Consider the following 19,827-nt stretch of genomic DNA (forward strand, 5'->3'; position numbering starts at 1 on the left):
ATAGCTGTAAAATCCTGGCCTATGCCGACGACCTTGCCGTCACCTCTCCAGACACTGCCCACACCATAATTGCACTAGAAGGGGAGGCCCGGAAATTTGGGAGGCTATCTGGTTATGCCCTCAATAAAAACAAGACGCAGATCTTAGTAAATAACAAAAATACTTGGTCCGATGACAGGGTGGTACCCAAGGCTAAATACTTGGGGGTGTTTGTCTCACCCAAGCTGGAGGAAATAGTCACAGACAACCTGGCCCCCTTGCCGTCCAAACCAAGAAGGCTTTAAAGCAGATTGACAACCTACATTTAACGCTAGTTGGCAGATGCAACGTCATCAAAATGACATATTTTCCAAAGTTACTTTATTTTTTTCGTAGTATACCCCTCGAATTCAGTAAAAAAAGCCTTCTCAAATTTCAGCAGATCTTCACTCAATTTATCTGGGCCAATGCTCAGCCCAGACGAGCACTGATACAACTCACACTTCCATAAGAAAGAGGGGGCTAGTCTTTTCCTAATATCACTCTATACTACTGGGCGGCAGTACTACAGTACAGCTCAGTACTAGTAAGAGAATCTACTTACGGCTCAACAATCGGGCCATCCCTACCCTCACCCTTTCAGCTCTTACTAGGGGACCAACATTGGGGCTGCCTACTCCGAGAAACAACATATGGGTACTACAACCGTGTAAAATTCAAGACACTAATGAACTCATATAAAGTCTTCCGCCACATCCGGAGAATATTTGGAATTGGCAGATTTAACTTTTACTCTCCCATAGTTAACAATAATAACTTACCAGCTATTTTTAGTCCATCTTACCTTTCTGACTGGCACAGGGCCGGAATAGTGAAACTTGGGGACCTGATCACAACCGGGGGGATTGAATCTTTTACAAATCTACAATCTAAATTTAAACTAAAAAGTCAAGACTTATTTAAGTATCTGTCCATTTATGACTACCTATCCAGGAAAGTGGGTGGAACTACAGGGTTCGCCAAAGTTGAACTGCTGCATGCTTTACGCAACACCACCACCCCTCGTATTTTAGGCATTTACCAAATGCTTCACAGGCAAACCCCAGACGACCTAGAATCCATCTCTATTAAATGGCATGTCAAACTTGATTCACCCCAAAGCTTTTTTTACAATTCTCTGCTTCTATCACAACAGATCCTAATCTCCGCCAAATTACAAGCACAACATTTTAAAACAATTTTCTTTCTTTATATGACACCCAGTAAAATCATCAAATGGGGATCCGGGAAAGGAACACTATGTCCGCGTTGCTCCGAAGTAGGGGCAGATTCAATACACATTTTCGCAACCTGCCCAAAATTAGCTCCGCCCTTGCTTAAAATACAGAGCCTACTTATCGTATTTGACTTTATTCGGTTGATAGAATAATAACCGTAAAAGTACATAAAAAACAGATCATGATAATACAATATTAGTACATAGTGCATAAAAATTCAGGTAAAACATGAATTAAATTTACTTAGGCATGGGGACCCCTTCCCAGCAAATGGGTATAGTCCACCATTGACATTATTGACGGGATATATGGGGTACTTTTGGGTAGAAATCATGTAAGTCCCACACAGATATTGTGCCGTCTCCTTTTTGGGCGGGTTGGATCGTAGATAGGGGACAATGTTCCTATTCCTAAATTTCACTAGGACCAGATCCCCACTGATGTCTTTGGTTAAAGACCCTAGCCAGCCCACCCTTCTAACACACAGGATTCCACCGTCGTGGTTGGGTGCGAGTGGTCTGTTTTTAGATAGCCAAAATATGACCTTATTCAAAAGTTCCTGGCGTCCTTCGGGTTTCCCGTGGGAGGGTACCGGTATTCCCGAGAGAACAAGAACAAATGGGGCGGCCTCTGGGGGTAAGTGTATGGATGGTGCTCTTTTTGAATCCACTCTGGCAGCAGTATACTTAGTAAACCCTGATTTAAGGGCGACTTTACGGACAGTTGTGGCAGATTTATTAGGAAGCTGTGGAGAAGTTCGGGCATATTTACTTATTTTAATAGGCAAAGGAGCATTGGGGGCAATAAATAGGTCAGAACCATTGGTTATTACCTTCTCAGGAGTGGAGGGAGATTTAGTTTTAGTGTTTTTCTCTTTTGTTATGGTGGTAGCAAGAGGAGCCCTTCCCCCATTAGATGGATCTTTAATAAGTGGTGGAGAGTTGGCTTGGATGATTTTCTCAATACCTGTTAGTCTATCACCCAGGGCATTAATTTTTTCTACCAGTGGTAATACGATAGAATTTAACAACAGCTCTATCTGAGACAGTAGAGGGAAATAGGGAAAAGGTACTTGGTCTTCACATTTTCCAGTCTCCACCGTAGTTAAGGTGGGGTTAGTGACTGGCGGTGTAGGACCAACGCACAATTTTGATGTTTTTGGATGATTCCCGCTGTCATTAGTCCTGTCATGCTTCCTTTTAGCATTTGGGCCCTGAAACAAAGCAATACCTTGGGTATTGTCTAATAGAGATGGTGGAGATGAGTCACAGAGTTTCCTAATTGGGGTAATAGTGCTGATGCTTTTTACGGGGGATGGGGATGCCACTGGGGCATGTCCTCCCAAAAAGGTAAGTTCTGCGGACTATCAGGGATCAATGGGGGAGATTGCCTAGTTACTATCGATTGGCGCAGCTCATTCACATCTTCGCTACAAGTGGGCAGTGTTCTACTGGTCACGGTAAAATTTAAGATCCCATGACCTGGGTCGCGCTGTAAAGGAGATTTCTTATTGGTCCCCTTGCGCGACATGGTACGATGTGGTAGTATATGAACGATGAAGATGGCTTTCAGGGGAAAATACACTGTCCAAAGAGTGTCAATGTATAGATCAAATCAATGTACCTCCTCTTGTCGCGGAACTAAGGGGGGTGGCCCGTCCCGTCCTCAGGCCTCAGAGAGCCCGCCCTTTGCCCGGGCTTAGCCCGGCGGTCCCGCGCTCGTCCCGCGGGGACAGGAGGCGTTCCGATGTATGTAGGCGCCTCCTGGCGCAGGCTGTGACGACCCAGGTGCGCCTCTGCCACCGGGGCACCTGGGGAATGTAGTCTGGGTCCGAGTTGCCGTTTTCCTCACGGCGCTCGGTGGGCTCAGCAATAGTAGTGAGGTGCTGTGGGGCTCTACCAATACCCCTCCTGTGCTGCCTGGACTGGTTCTGTTCGAATTGGACCCCCAAGGAGCTGTCGGCGCTCCGATGTATGTAGGCGCCTCCTGGCGCAGGCAGTGACGACCCAGGTGCGCCTCTGCCACCGGGGCACCTGGGGAATGTAGTCTGGGTCCGAGTTGCCGTTTCCCTCACGGCGCTCGGTGGGCTCAGCAATAGTAGTGAGGTGCTGTGGGGCTCTGCCAATACCCCTCCCGTGCTGCCTGGACTGGTTCTGTTCGAATTGGACCCCCTACTTAGCGAAATAACTAACCAACCAATTTCCTTAAACCCTACAATCATCCTTCTGGGGACCCAATCTGATTCACCAAGAATTAAGAAGGAAGGGCTGGTCTTTATAGCAATGGCAGTATGGAGGATCTGTGTTTCCTCCGGTTGGCTAGACACCGGTTCCCACTCCTTCGCACAATGGCTGGCCAGGTTGGTAGCCACATTCCACCTAGAAAGAGCAGTATACACCTAGAAAGGACGAAGAAAAAGGATGATAGGCTCTGAGGTTTACGGGAAATTTTCCACCTGCATTGAGCAACAAGGGCAACACGACCAGGAGATATAGTAGGGGACGCCTTAAGGAACTCTTAACATCTCTCGCTACTTGCTTATTCCTCTCGCCTTTTGCTCTTACTCTTCTCTGGGTATTTTTGTTTTGCGCCTATATTAATGGTTTTACAGGTCTTGAGGGGTGGGGGGTGGGAGCGGGGTAGTCTTTATTAAGTAATCTTCATTTGATTGGACATTGTATCACGGAGGAAAAATAATAAAAACGTAAAAGAAATTTAAAAAAAAAAAGGAAAATACATGTACTATCGCACCTCTGTGTATGCTTAGAAGAGGTACCTCAAGTTGTATCACTATATGCTGTTTTGTGGAAGTTGATTATTCTTCCTGCATGAATTTCGTAGAACTGAAATATAAGAAACGCCATTAACATCCCGTCATTCCCTACAAAGATGGATATCTAATACATGGTACCTAATCTTCATGAATTATATATGTGGAGGTACAGTGTCCTGCTTAAGAATCCATCCTGTTCTTACACAGGAACTCTTAGCAGAATGTACAACACCAGTGTTAAGAGTTCACAGTAAATGTGCAAGACATATCTCAAAGTTTATTTTCAATCACCATACTTCTCTTTAATCCAGAATGTCCAAAGCACAATCCTTTAGGAAAGAAGAAGACTTAACACTTGAAATTCGTATAGGGAGGTCATGTCTGCAGCAACATTGTAGTAACAATTGTTCAACCATCATTTCTGTTATTTTCTGCCTCCTGATTGTAAGAGCCTATTTCTGGCACAGATGTAATGTTTTATAAGCCAGAGTTTAGAGACCGAGTGAGAAGTAATACCTTGAGCCATCTGCACCGAGTGCCTTTCAAGGGGAAAGACTGGTGTTCATTACAGAGGGCTGGCTTTGACTGGATCCAAACTGCGTGTTTACAGAGAAAACACTGCGCGACTCTTACAAGTCTGGAAAATTGGTAGCCATCTTAGATCTACAGGTGTATCTTTGCTCGTGATGCAGAACCCTCTTGCTGGGCCAATAACACTGGCTATAGATGTCAGTCAAATGTGAACAGCATCTGAAAACAGTAATAAATATTTCAGAACTTGTGAGAAAGCTAAGATAGTGCAGACCCACCTGAGCCCTGTTATTGGCCAAGCTGTTGCCGCCAATGGCATTAAATCCAGGGGTGATATTGTGTTGAGAGTTGCAGGGCAGTGGTTCGCACCAAAATGTTGTTTCATCTAAACTTTGTTCTTTGTCATATGCAGTAAGGACATGACTACGGATGCGATTCGTACCTGCTGGCAATGCATTTAGTGAAGCAAACACAAGGAGGTGATGGACGAAGCGCTGAAACTTTTCAGACATTCACCCCCAGTCACAGATTTGGGTTGAATCCATCATCGTTCTTTAGCTCCCTTCGCCACCTCACTTCAGACCCAGCTAGATGCAAATCAGTCTTGACCCTGTGCCTCATGGCAACAGTCCAGACCGATCTGCCTGGACTGGAGACAAGCATCCTGGGACCGGTTTCAGGGTAACACCCCTCATCAGCCAGGCTAGCTAAAATCCATTGGCGAACGGAGCAAGGGACCCATGTCATTTAGTGAAGCCGTAGTCTTTTCCAAAAAAGGGTATTGCTAGTGAGATTTGTAACTCCAGCTTTACTTTATTATGGAATCCTGTTGAGGCAGAAGCACAATTGTGTGTTTTATTTATATGCAATTAAGCCATAAACTCGCCCAGTCTAATCCATGCTCGAACAGACCTTTTCACTGCAGCCTTAGAAAATGTAGTTTGAATGCAGCCTGGGGAGCAAGATATCCTATGAGGTTAGGTTGTAAATTCGGCCACAGGCAGCTTCCCTCGATACTGGTCCTGCATCAGTTCAATCACGGAACAGAAGATGGCGGCTGTGATCTCCGCTTACAACACTCACAGACCCCTTCATCCCACTGGCACCTGCTGCTAATGCCTGGCTGAGGTTTACAGTGTGGGGGATTTGGCTAGTGTTATCAAGTTCTAGAATGTCCAAAATTCTCTGAGTTATCAATTGAGTTGTTGGGGTCATTTGAGCTTGCCACATCAAGGCTACGGTGCCTGCCTCCCAATGTACCAAATCTCTGCCTTCCCTTTATTTATATACACCCCGTATTTAATAGTTCTTGCAGACATGCCCCGTGTAGCACTTATGTTTTGACTGAAGACTGGTGTTTTCGGATCTGTAAATGGCATAGCCACTGCACATGAGATTGTGCATTTCCCTGGCCGAGAGGTCTCGTGTTTTCATGAAACCTTCAGAGAATGAGTAAACACTGCTTGAAATGCTAAGCGCTACTTGCAGCCCTCAGTTAGAATTACTTGTCTATGGAGACAGTAAACAGCACAGGATTTACGTTCATTATCATACCATAGAATACATGTACAGAATAAAAGCTGCACTTCACTATTATAGATATACATCATATTTTAGGCATTTTTTTGAGTATTCGTTTCTAATAACATTAAGATTTCTTTAATTATAAGACATATTTCCCTGCGTGCACTCTCTCTGCCTGCTTGAAGTGCAGATGTGCCCTGTTGCTTTGACCTTGAATCTGTCACGTGCAGCGTAAACACTAAAGTGATATCCCCAATACCTACAGTAGCTCAATATCGCTGTTCTGTTGTCTGTCTCACGCTGCGTAAAAGCAATAGGCAGGGTCATCGCTGCCAATAGTGCAGCAGGAGCAGTGGCACCATGTCCCATGGGTGTGGGGGCCAAATACAACTCAATTAGTGGCTGTTTCTTTTACTACCAAAGAAGTACGAGGAGAGCCCCGTTCCTTTCTTGCAGTAGGGCCCGTGGTACCCTTGTTACGCCACTGGCAATAGGATAATATTAATGCAGTAGCTTTTCAATATTGGTTGATATATGTTTTAGAGCAATACTTTGACATGAACTGGGATGGCAATATCGCACAATACTGGGATAACGGATTTTGGGGAAATGGAATTGACCTTTTCTCCAAGATGAGTGAATGCTTTTGAGTCAAAAGGGGATATGGCCCAAGAAGGGCTGTTTTCATTAGGTGAACATTTTTAGTATGAAGGAAATTCGAAAATTAAAAAATTCAACAAACCCCAAATACTGAGCACAGTCCGATGGGGTCTTTGACATGCAACATTCATGCCTTGGCGAATGTTCAGACCTGGCATACTGTACCCCCTACAGATAGTGCCCGAGAACAACAACCTCTCCCGCCCTTTTTAGGTCGTAGTACATCGACCACACAGGACAGGACAGAGTTGCTGCAGCTAAAATGGCCATGCCAATTACCACACTCCTCTAAGCATGCCTCAGAAGGGTGTATAATTTACTCAGATGATGTCACATCCGGAGTGGAGTCACGGCTGGAGCCGATGGTACGTCATTGTTGGGAAAAAAAGTGTTTGGAAGCAGTGTGGAGCCTGAAAGGAGAATTCATATGGTGAAGGATCTATGGGAAGAATATGTATCCAGCAGGAATATTTTTACTGGGAATGTGTAGGAAGCAAACTCTTACGTCATAATAGTAGGGAGGTAGGCTTTCTGAGCATTTGGAGCTAAAATTTGTATTCCTTTTTTTCTGTGAAGGAGAAATTGTTAAGTGTGCAAATGCGCATTCCCATACTTCAATACTTCATGTTTCAACGTGATGGACAAAGGCAATGGAATTGTATACACTATATGTACCTTGTCAAAGTAACAATAAATAGATTATAATTTTTTTAACAAACGTAATATTTTCCATTTAGTGGAAACACTGCTTGTGTAAATATTGGCTAGTATGTATTCTCCTAAAAATCGATTCCTGCTGTAGATTTCTAGAAACATGCCTCCATCCTTTGCCAAACCCCTAAAAGTATGAAATCTTGCCCAAATGTAGGAGAAAACCGACCGGAGTATCTTTTTGATTTTTAGCTTATAATAATGATAACCTAGGCTAAAATACAAATGACTGCAGTGCTTAAATAAATCTGTTTTTTATTCAATGAAGAAATGGCGCAGTTGCTGAACTGAACAGGGAAGGAGACGTATTATTTATACCAGTAGGCAACACATGCGTTGGACCGTCACACTATATTTACTTAGGGTAACACCATGCTTTTACCACGCTCCTAATTCCATGTTATATTTTATTCCGTTTTTTTTTTTTATGTGATCATCCATTAAAGTGTGCGTTCAAATAACTATTTATCTCCCATTAGCTTGAGTTTCAAAACTTCGCACTAAAGCAAAGTCATGTGGTTTAAACGTTTGATTTACAGACCCATTGACCAAGATCCTATGATTGATAAGATTTGAGTCAGTTTTCGTCCCCTAACCCTTAAGGACTCAGTTTGCCTCTTGCTTTCTATCTCTTCTTTTTTTTATTTCAAATCATTTTTATTGAAGTAGTAAACAAAGAAAAGACATTACAATAAATCTTCCGTTACAGACATTATCAAGTCAGTTATTGATGGACAATACAGAAAGGAAAATAAAATGACAGTAATAAAAATAATCAACTCAGCATGCATCTTCGTGTTACAGATACATACACAACACTCAGTAGGTAGAGGTAGCGGCGTGGGCTCTAGTAGATTACAGCAGATGTGTTCCTCAGTACCACAGGACAATTAACAGAATTACATACGACTCCTCAGGGTGGCTCATAGTGAAATGAGGATGCATCTAGCGATTTCCATAGCTTTCTATTAGACGGTTTCCATGTAGCTGCCTGAAGCGCCGGGTTATTGGCACCTCTCAGGAATGACAGCCATTCCTGCCAAATTTTGAAGTTTACCTCCTTCGCACTTTTCCACTTGCATAGTACCACCTTACATGCCAGTGTTAACATTAAGTCCAAAAGCAGGCGGTCTTGGTCATTTGGCAGCTGTGGATCCAATGCCCCCAGAATAACATAAGCAAAGTCCTGTACAGGTCTTATTTTGAATACGTGGTGAATGCATTCAAATATTTTCCCCCAGTATATACTTAAAGAAGGACAGTTGAATAGCATGTGTGACGACCTACGTATCTCTATATGCTCTCAAAAATAAGGAGCAAGAACAAAAACAAAAACAAAAAACTAATTGTAGTTTTGTTTTGTGCTTCGTCGGGCAGGGGGTAGGCACATCACGCGGTACAACGTATTAGTTTACTGGCGTGGCGAGTGGCCCATAACCTACTTCTACCTTCCGCTGCTCGGTTTTTGTTCTTGCTCCTTATTTTTGAGAGCATCCCACCTTTGGTACAATTTTACCATAGGTCAAATAAGGATTTAGGATAGGGTGAGTCTTTTAGGGGACTCATACCGTCCATCTCCTTTGGTCCTGATGAATACCGGGAATTTTCCCTAATGGTTGAAACATGTTGACCTAATGCACTATAACACATATAGAGATACGTAGGTCGTAACTCTCCCTTCCAGTATCTCGCACTTATTTTTAATATTGTCCAGTTACTTTTTAATAAAATTCACTTTTTCAAAGTTAAACCAGGACAATTTTTAACATCACCTTTTTTTGCACTTACATCTCACAACCCGCTCCACTGTACTACAGGTGTCGAAGCACACCCTGGTGACGCTAGGCCACCAGGGTGGACCCCGATGATGAAGCATGTCACCACTAGGTGGTGAGTGAGTTTTTTTTTAGAAAAGGATTAATTTTCTGATCAAGTCTAAGCAGAGCTCGCCTAGTATTTAACATGGATGTATGACGTTACAACGCATACTTTTACAACGACTACCATTACAACGAATTTTTTACAACGCAAAAACTTTTACAACGCATACCATTACAACGCAAGATTTTACAACGCAAGTACCTTTACAACGCATACCATTACAACGTAAATATTGGTAAGTATATAATATTTTTTTTAATATAAATTATTTTAAATTATTAAAATATAATTAAATTTTAATTAATTTAATTTAAATATAATTTTAATTTATTTTTACAAATTAACCCTGTACCCCAAAAACCCAAAACTGACCCTGAACCCTAAAAATATTTTTTTTAATTTAAATTAATTTAAATTATTAAAATATAATTAATTTTTATTTAATTACATTTAAATAAGTTAATTTAAATATAATTTTATTTTATTTTTACAAATTAACCCTGTACCCCAAAAACCCAAAACTGTCCCTGAACCCTAAAAATACCCCTTTACCCAAAAACCCAAAACTGACCCTGAACCCTAAAAATACCCCTTTACCCAAAAACTGAAAACTGACCCTGAACCCTAAAAATACCCCTTTACCCAAAAACTGAAAACTGACCCTGAACCCTAAAAATACCCCTTTACCCAAAAACTGAAAACTGACCCTGAACCCTAAAAATACCCCTTTACCCAAAAACTGAAAACTGACCCTGAACCCTAAAAATACCCCTTTACCCAAAAACTGAAAACTGACCCTGAACCCTAAAAATACCCCTTTACCCAAAAACTGACAACTGACCCTGAACCCTAAAAATAACCCTTTACCCAAAAACTGAAAACTGACCCTGAACCCTAAAAATACCCCTTTACCCAAAAACTAAAAACTGACCCTGAACCCTAAAAATGCCCCTTTACCCAAAAACTGAAAACTGACCCTGAACCCTAAAAATACCCCTTTACCCAAAAACTGAAAACTGACCCTGAACCCTAAAATACCCCTTTACCCAAAAACCCAAACATATAATATTTTAAAAATAATTATATACTTACCAATACTTACGTTGTAATGGTATGCGTTGTAAAGGTACTTGCGTTGTAAAATCCTGCGTTGTAATGGTATGCGTTGTAAAAGTTTTTGCGTTGTAAAAGTTTCGTTGTAATGGTAGTTCGTTGTAAAAGTTGCGTTGTAACGGTTGTTTCCCATTTAACATTATGTATTTGGAATGTGGTAAGTGCGATAGGTCCATAGTGAGTAGGGTTTCAAGAGGGGCATGGTTCACTAGAGATTCCTCTATATTAATCCAAACTGGTGTGTAGAGTGGTGATTTCGTCAACCATTGAGCTCCTTGTTTGCAAAGAAAGGCTGTCTGATAGTTCCTGAATGAAGGTAGACCCAAGCCTCCTCTGTCTTTGACTAATTGCAGTTTTTTTAATGAAATTCTGGCTTTTTTACCTCGCCACAGGAAAGTAGCAAACAGTTGATCTACCTTGGTAACAAAGTTGTTCGAGAACGTCATTGGGAGCATGCTGGCCAGATAGTTAACCAACGGAGTAGACATCATTTTGAGTGTCTCTGCTCTGCCCCACCAGGAGAGGAATTTTGGTGACCACCCTTCGAGTAGTGTAGATATTTTTTAAGAGTCAGGTCCTCATTTATTTTCAGGGTGGTGATCAAATCTTTAGCAAAGTCCAACCCCAGGTATTTAAAACACTTGGGTTGCCATGTAAGGTCGGAGTCCCCAATGATACCTTTATCACCAACATTGTTCAGGAGTTTGACCTCTGTCTTGTCCTTATTAAGTTTGTACCCAGATACTTTGGAAAACTCCTCAATGTCGGTCATGAGCGCAGGTATAGCCTCTTCAGCTCTCTCAGACAGAACCAGTACATCATCTGCATACGCAGTCAATTTAACCGTGCAATCCCCAAATGGAATGCCCACGATTTTGGGATCTTCCCTTATATGATATAAAAATGGCTCGATTGCCAGTAAGAAAAGTGAGGGGGACAGGGGACATCCCTGCCTTGTTCCTTGCTTTAGACAGAAGGTAGAAGAGAAAGAACCGCCAGCTCTTACTCTCGCTGAGGGGCAGCAGTATAGGGACATTACTAGTCTTGTGAAAGTTTCCCCTAAGTTAAATTTGTGAAGGACTGCTTTAAGGAAGGACCAATCAACCTTGACAAAGGCTTTCTCAGCATCCAATGTTATTGCCGCTGTGGAAGTGCCTAGCAATTTTGCCTTTTCTAGAACATGTGCCAGAATCCTCGTGTTATCACTGGACAACCTGTTTTTAAGGAAGCCTGCTTGAGAGGGATGGACTAGCTGAGGAAGGACCTTCTGGAGGCGGGCGGACAATATCATAGCCAGGATCTTGCAGTCTATATTGATCAATGAAATTGGTCTGTAATTTTTTGGAACCGACGGGTCCTTCCCATCTTTGGGGAGTACTGCAATTATCGCTTCTGCCAATGTGCCTCTGACCTCACCTGAGTTATTTATTTCATGAAATAGGTGTAGAAGGGGCTCTACTAGTAGGGAAGGGAAGGTTTTGTAAAATTTAGCCGTGAAGCCATCCGGCCCTGGTGCCTTTCCTGATTTCAGATTTTTAATTGCATTCCCTATTTCTAGAGCACTAATCGGGTCATTAAGACTTACTTGGTCTTCAGCAGAGAGTCGTGGAAGATCACATTCGTTTAAGTAACTCTTAATCTTGTCCTCCTCCACCGCTTTGTTCTTTGCGTAAAGATCTTCTTAGAAATCTTTGAACACTTCCGTTATTTTGCCCGGATCCGAGTGCGAGGATCCTAAGGCGTCTTTAATGACATTGATCGAAGTCTTTTGGGCTTTAAACTTCAAGTACGAGGCTAGACTCTTGCCAGCTTTATTAGATTCACAAATCTTAAATCTCCTTGTTTTGTCAAGCCAAACTCCCGCTCTCTCACTGACTAGCTTATTGTATTCGTATTTTTTATTTGCCAAGGCATGTAAAGACATATCATCTCTATCTTTCAGATGTTTACTCTCTAGGCTTGCAATTTCACTCTCTAAAGATTCCAGATTCGCATTATAATTTTTATTCATTGCTGACCTGATTTTAATGCACACCCCCCTTATAGTACTTTTCAATGCCTCCCGTCTAGTGAGGTCAGATGTGTCCCCCATCTTGTTGTCCTGCAGGTAGGAGGAGATTGCAGCTTGTATTGTGGCCCTATTTTGGTCATTGTTCAAAACCTCATCATTTAGGCGCCAAGACGTTTGACGAGAGGAGGGTTTGGTGTTAGCTATGGATAAGGAGATGCAAGAGTGGTCAGACATTACTCGGGGTTCTATGGTAGTAGACTCTACTCTGGGGACTCCGTTCTGCGTTATGAGAATGTAATCTATTCTAGAGTATGAATCATGTGGTGCGGAGTAAAAAGTGTAATCTCTCCCTGTGGGATTCTGAAGCCTCCACGCATCTACTAAGTGGAAGCGTCGACATAAATTAAGAAAGGCTTTATGTGACTTGTTTGTTTTGAAGGGACAGTGGGAATCTCTGTCCAATATCACATCCATTGGGAGGTTGAAGTCCCCGGCCAGTACATGAACAGCATTATCCGGGATATTTTCAATATGTTTATTCAGATTCTCCCAAAATTTAAGGTTGCTAGTATTAGGAGCATATACATTCGTGACATAAAATTCTGTATTATCCCTACTCAGTTTGGCCGTGACCCATCTCCCATCATCACTCGCTTCGAAGGACAGCAGTTCTACCTTAGATTTCTTTGCCACAAGTATCAGGACACCATTCTTTTTGTTCACAGCCTCTGCTCCCACAACCTCATTATAGAACTTATTTCTCAGGTGGTAGAATTGCTTAGTTTCCAATTTCGTCTCCTGAAGTAAAACAATGTCACCTCTCAATCTCCGTACATAATCTAAAACCTTTTGTCTCTTAATAGGTTGATTCAGCCCTTTAACATTAAAGGATAATATCTTCAATTTGTCCACATTGCATACCCCCAACGGAGTATTAATTGTACTATGCGACATCAATAGGCCCTGCCTTCATAGCGCTAATATATATCTCACATGGTATCGACATTTCTCCAAGATCTAAAAGGCCCATGTGTACGGTGATATGACAGCAGAGCCTCCGACCTTCCTCACCACCAAGCATTAAAACAATAATGAATATGCAAGCACAAAGAAGCAAAAGCAAAAAACACAGAACACACCTCCCAACCCCTAACCCCCTCAACCCCACACCCGTCCCACCCCACCTGTATGTAGTAGGCATGGTGACTGAAGAGAGACTACTATGTAACCTCCCCGTGCGTAAACTCTTCAGATAAGTTTTGGAACAAGTGAATTTTCACAATAGATCAGCTATTTCCTGCTAACTAAGGTGACTTAGGGAAAGCACGTTATCGGGACCAACAAGTATAAGCCCCCTGGACACGAAGTGAACAAGAAGTGAGAATATCGAAATATCTGTTGGGCATAGGGCAACTTTACTAAGACAACAACAACAACATCAACTGTCTTAGCCCCTCTAAGTACCAACTGGTAAGCATATCAACTTGTATTCAGGTGTTCATTACCTAACATTCGTTACACTAGTAAGCGATAATAAAGACATATTCATTGTCTAATAACACAAAAGTGATTACAGACATCGAAGAAAAACCACTCATATGTAGTAGAACTTTAAGCAGAGTTCAGTGCTATCGATACTCCTTCAAACTAAGGGAAGGGACCACATGTGAAAGCTGTTGGGAAAGCGTCAGCAAAGATCGGTCACTTATAGCCTGAGGCCGAAGCCTGGTCTCCTGAACCCTCAGGTTTGCTCGTTTCCATTTCCAGATCTTCAGGGCCGTCCAACATGCGTTTCAATTTCAGGGGATCTGAAAAGATGTGCGGAGAACCTTGGATAATCACACGATACTTTGCAGGGCCCATAAAACCATACTGAAAGCCCCTTTTCCTCAACAATGGACGGAGTGCCAAGAACGCTTTTCTTACATCTACCGTCTCTTTGCTAAAATCCTGCGAGATGTAGATTTTAGCAGATTTCCACAGGATATGGTTATTTTTCCGCATGAAGTCTAGAATTTGTTCGACATGCTGGTAGCGTAGCGGCTTGCATACAATAGCTCTAGGTCCTTTTTGATTCTTATTGATCCTGCCCGGCACTCTGTGCGCCCTGTCAAATTCTAACGGATGATGGAAGGTTAAGTTAGTAGCTTGGGTGAACCAGGACTCTAAGGAGGCCACGCAGTTCCCATGTTGATCTTCCGAACCTTCCGGAACCCCAAAAATACGTAGATTCCCCCTTCGGTTCCTGTCCTCCAATTCCGCGAGTTTACGAGTCGTTTGATCCGCAGATATACACAGGCGCTTGATGACTTCACACGACTTGACCTCCATGTCCTCGAGTTTGCTGATCCTTGACTCTGCTTCCAGCAGTTTTGCATTGGTGTCGCGGTTATCCTGCCTGATCGCCGCCACTTCTTCTTTGGTCGCCTTCGCCAGATCCCTTACTTCATCCAATCTGCTAAGTATCAGATCGATCGGATCAGGATTGCTTTTCCCCCCTTTGTTGGGCGAATTCGGATTCGACTGGTCATATTTGAGCCTTTTCAGGCTTTTCATTAGTTCTTTATTTTCTGCCATGGTTGAATATGGCGCAGACTTCTTAAACGATATGGACGACCTTATGGAGTTCACTTATTTGCCGGTCTACCTAATCTTTCTTCTAGTTTGACACCAGTAACCGCAAAACGACCTTCTCAGGCCACCTAGGAATCAATACAGTAGTCGTATTGCTCGTTTGCTTCTTGCCCTTATTCACGCACCATGAGGAAGTGTGCGCATTTCAAATGGGGCTGGAAGTCTTCATCTCCATTATATGATTCACCACGCGTATGTAATGTTTGCGCAGGTTGGGATAAACGTAAATCTAAAAGCTGCTTACACCCCCAATAGGGATCTGAGAGGGTTACCTGCGTACTCAATTTTGCATCCGTGTGGTAGACGCTAGCCCCAGAACTTAGATTCAAGCATTCCTTGGCATAGGTATTCACTGGTATTCACTGAGATTGCCTTTGCAGCCACATGAGATAGTACAGTGTTCATTCGCATGCCTTAAAAATTTGAAACAGTTCCCCATAGTCATTCATCCAGCACGTATACAAGACACAGTGGTCACAGTTTGTCCAGCAGATTCATTCCTGTTTTGGCTCCATGTTTCTGTTTTCCCTCCAAACCTGTATGCATATCAAGTATTTAAAGCTCTTCAAAACTCGTCGAAAACCCCCATGCCACGGTCATTGCCGAATCAAAGGGCGGATTGACTTCCTTTCCTTCCCCTCTTAATGCGCGCCAGTAACATTAGCGCCTGAAGCCGTTGTCTAGCTATCGGGCATGGCGAGTCGCCGTATAAATCAATGAAGCCGCCATCTTGTGTAGGTGCGAGCAGCGTTCACTTTACTGATCGGATCTTATTTCCGAAAGCGGGTACATTACTCACGCGACCCTTGTGAAGCCGTCATTGATTCGGTTTTTCACCGGAGTCCTCAGCGGATTGACCAGATTCCGTGCAGGGTCCTCACATGACGTCCGCCGATGCCCTGGGTAACCACGCGGTCTTCCGTCTGCCCTGGTCCGCTTCAGCCACTAGCGCGTATTCCTCCGAGCAGCCAAAACACCACTTTCCTTTCACAGAAATCGTCGGGCGTACCTTCTGTCTGCTCCTCTCGTGCTCCGGTTGCCGATTCTTCGATTTTCGGCCGTGTTAGGATGGCTATACTTGCTCCCAGCTCATTTAACGGCCTCCGCACGGGTGGAGAGATTTACACAGCCGCCATCTCTCTCGGCGTCCAAACCCCCCCCCTGCTTTCTATCTCTTCGAATCCTCATCTGTGATAAAGCGTGGCTCAATGGTTAGAGCGGCAGACCCTGATGCAGACGTCTGGCCCGGGACCAGGGTTCAATTCCTGCCTCGGCAGTTCTTGGACTCAATTCCCCGGACCTGATAATTCTCGCCTCGGTGCCTAGTCTAATCATGGGTCCCACTCTGTGACTCAGGGCAATAGCTTGCTTAATCTCCACAACGGCCCCAGCAGCGCTTGGATGCCTGGCTTCACCTTGGGGGTGCCCAGGAGTGGACATTTCACAGGAAAGCCAGGATGGGTTCCACAGCGGTATGAATACAGTGCTACGAGACCTCTGGTTAGAAGTGTGCTATATAAATACAAACACATTTACATTTACATCTCAATGTGGTATGTCTTTCTGTCTTCCTATTTTGTTAGCAGGAGATAGGGAAAAATCCCTGTTCCAGACCGGTGCACTTTCTTGTTAGCTTGGACATTCCATTTAATCAGGCATGATCCATTACATCATCCAGGCTTCTATTACTACCTAGAAGAAGTTTCTTATTGTAATGCTCTGATATATTCATCCAATGAATTATAATAATTTGGGTACATTTACTAAATCAATACTGTCAAACGCAATAGCAAGTGAATCTTATTCATAGGTATGCCCATGACAGTGTGCCTCGGTTTGTGAGGCAAACCAGGACTCTTCCCTATGTGCTTGTTCTCCTTAAATCTCCCCCATACACCAGAATCTTGCGACCTCATTTCTGGTACTAATGATATGTAGACATTAAAAATACATTCCTACCCAACCTGCTGCTTTCCCTTTCTGTTTTGTTCTCCAATGGTCCACTTTGATCTGACCATTATTAGGTTTTTGACCAATCTGTGATGTTTTGCGAACACTCCTTATCTGAATACTGTTCTGCTTGAATTACTAGTTGCTTTATTGTTGCCGGGTGTAATACTTAATAATGGTGGATTGAAAAACATATGGCTTAAATGTGCTGCGCTAAATTCGTGGTTAAGTAAGACCCTAAATATCTTTTGTGCTTCAGCACCTGATCTACATGATATATTCTTTCTTTCAGGTGATTCTTACAGCAGCAGTCCGGCCAGCACTCCAATGGGCAGCATAGAGTCATTGTCTTCCCATTCATCGGATCAAAACAGCATCACAAAGCCAGTGTCAATTCAAAGGGAAAAGAGTACCGGGATTTCCTGGATTGCATCAACACCTGCTTCAAATGGCCAGAAAAACTCTGGACTGTGGACTACAAGTCCAGAATCAAGTTCTAAAGAGGATGCAACAAAGACCGACGGTGAATCAGACTCTCAGAGCGTGTCTTCTGTAACCAGTCCTATGAGCATTTCACCCCCAATTGATCTGACCAAAAAAAGCCCTTATGGTTTGTCTGGATTGAAAAGATCTGCAGCATCCTCAATTCGGTCGGTTTCTTCTGTTGATGGTAGGTTTTAGGAATTTTAACAAGAAAGTTGTGTTTCTGAATACAGTTTCCTTGTAAAACAATACGGTAATACATTAACATTAAAATATATTTTTTTAATAGAACTACATTTTTGGTATTTAGATTTTAATGATTTCAATAACTTTGGTCAAATATTGTTGTTGAAAACAGACTTTTTAAAGAAACTATTAATTCTTTAAAGTGGAGAAGTGTGGCTCACCGGTTAGAGGAGGTAGACCCTCCTGCATCAACAAGCGCTTTTGGTCACTCTGACCAATATTGCACTCTCGCATCATAAACTGATTATTCTGGGGGATTTTAATCTCTGGCAGAACGGCGCCCTTGTCTCTGGTCTCCGGAACCTACTTCACTCCTGCGAAAGCCTTGGACTCTCCCAGTTGGTTACTGGAGCAACCCACAGGGGCGGACACCTTCTAGATCTACTGTTTGCAGGTCCCCAGTTGGTAGCAATGGGAGAAACTTTACCCATGGATTGGACAGACAATTCACTTATTAAATTTTTCATAGACCTAAATGGTGACCATCACAAGGCACCTGGGTTGATCAACAAAATTAAGTGCAGAGATTGGAAAGCCCTCACTCGTCTGCATTCTTCAGGGGAAGTGTTCCAATTGGAGCAATTCTTTGATGAGGAAAAACAGGTAGATGATAATTACTCCTCTCTCTACTCAAGCATTACTACTATCCTTGACGCTCATGCCCCTCTTAAAACTCGCAGCTGTAAGGGCACCAATTCCGCGCCGTGGTTCAATGATAGCTTAAAAGATCTGAAGCAGAGCTGCAAGCAGGCAGAGAGAATGTGGAGACGAAATTATACAGAAACTCTCAAAGTATTCTGGAAAAATAAAGTTCGGGAATATAAGAACCTGATTAAAAAATCAAAAGCCGAATATTACTCCTCCATGATTTGTAACTCCCCCAATAATTCTAGAAACATCTTTAACATACTGAATAGTGTTACCAACCCGGAATGTGTCAAAAACACCATTGTCCCGTCTCAAGATCTTTGCGAGAACCTTGCTGTTTTCTTCAAAGAAAAAATTGATCTGATCATTAAGGACCTAGAAGTCTCACCTGACTCCATCCTTTCCCCCGTTCTGAGACCGAGACCCTCAGCGAATCAGCCAGTAGTACCATCTTTGGCCTCTAATGATTTTCTACTTGAGTTTCCATCTCTCACGTATGAGGCTTTCTGTAAACTAGCCACAAAGATCTCCTCTGGGTCTCCCTTACACCCTGTTCCACCTAAAATATGGAAGGAATTTGAGACGGTACTTCTCCCTTCCCTTCACTTAATCTGCAACCAATCTCTTGCAACTGGGACTGTTCCTGCCCAGTGGAAGCGGGCATTAGTATCCCCTCTGTTAAAAAAGCCCTCTCTTGATCCGGACTGCTCTAAGAACTACCGTCCCATCTCTTTGCTGCCCTTCCCAGCTAAAATTGTCGAAAGCTGGGTTAGTAACATCCTCTCTAACCATCTGGAACGCCATTAACTACTTGACATTGATCAATTTGGCTTCCGACCCGCCCACGGAACCGAGACCGCCCTAATCACCGCTATGGACGAGCTTCAGAGGCGTGCAGACAGTAGGCAGGCAGCGTTCCTGATCCTGCTTGATATGTCTGCCGCCTTTGATATTGTGAACCACGACATTCTGTTGAAGCGGTTGTTTGAGGCGGGAGTAAGAGGATCGGCAGTACAGTGGTTCCACTAATTTCTGCAGGATAGGCAGCAGGCGGTGTCTATTCCCCCTTTTCAGTCGGCTTTCACTTTGATCTCGCATGGGGTCCCCCCGGGCTCTGCAATTAGCCCAATTCTTTTTAATCTGTACCTAAGACCGTTGATCACGCTAATTAAAAGCTATAATATTAAAATTATCAACTATGCCGACGACACGCTACTGATCCTCTCCCTGGAGGGTGAAGACTCCATCTCAGTTGAGACTTTTCACAACTGTTTGCGTGACACCTCTCGCTGGCTAAAGGACAACTCCCTCCAATTCAACGCAGGGAAAACAGAGGTACTTTTTAGCGCTGGCACTAAGATTCCTCAGCCATTCCCAGATAATTTCTGGCCCCCTGAAACTGGGAC

At 43.2% G+C, this 19,827-nt stretch overlaps 1 protein-coding gene across 1 annotated transcript in view; it reads left to right on the plus strand.

Annotated features, from left to right (window-relative positions):
• ARHGAP42 (Rho GTPase activating protein 42) overlaps positions 1 to 19,827 on the plus strand; it is an 840,311-nt gene that overhangs the window by 759,704 nt on the left and 60,780 nt on the right. The window contains exon 20 of the mRNA XM_078656994.1: positions 17,337 to 17,714. Coding sequence (XP_078513120.1) covers positions 17,337 to 17,714 — 378 coding nt within the window. The remainder of the gene's footprint in view (positions 1 to 17,336; positions 17,715 to 19,827) is intronic.

The sequence above is a fragment of the Lissotriton helveticus genome, chromosome 8 (assembly GCF_964261635.1).
Source record: "Lissotriton helveticus chromosome 8, aLisHel1.1, whole genome shotgun sequence".
NCBI lineage: Eukaryota > Metazoa > Chordata > Amphibia > Caudata > Salamandridae > Lissotriton > Lissotriton helveticus.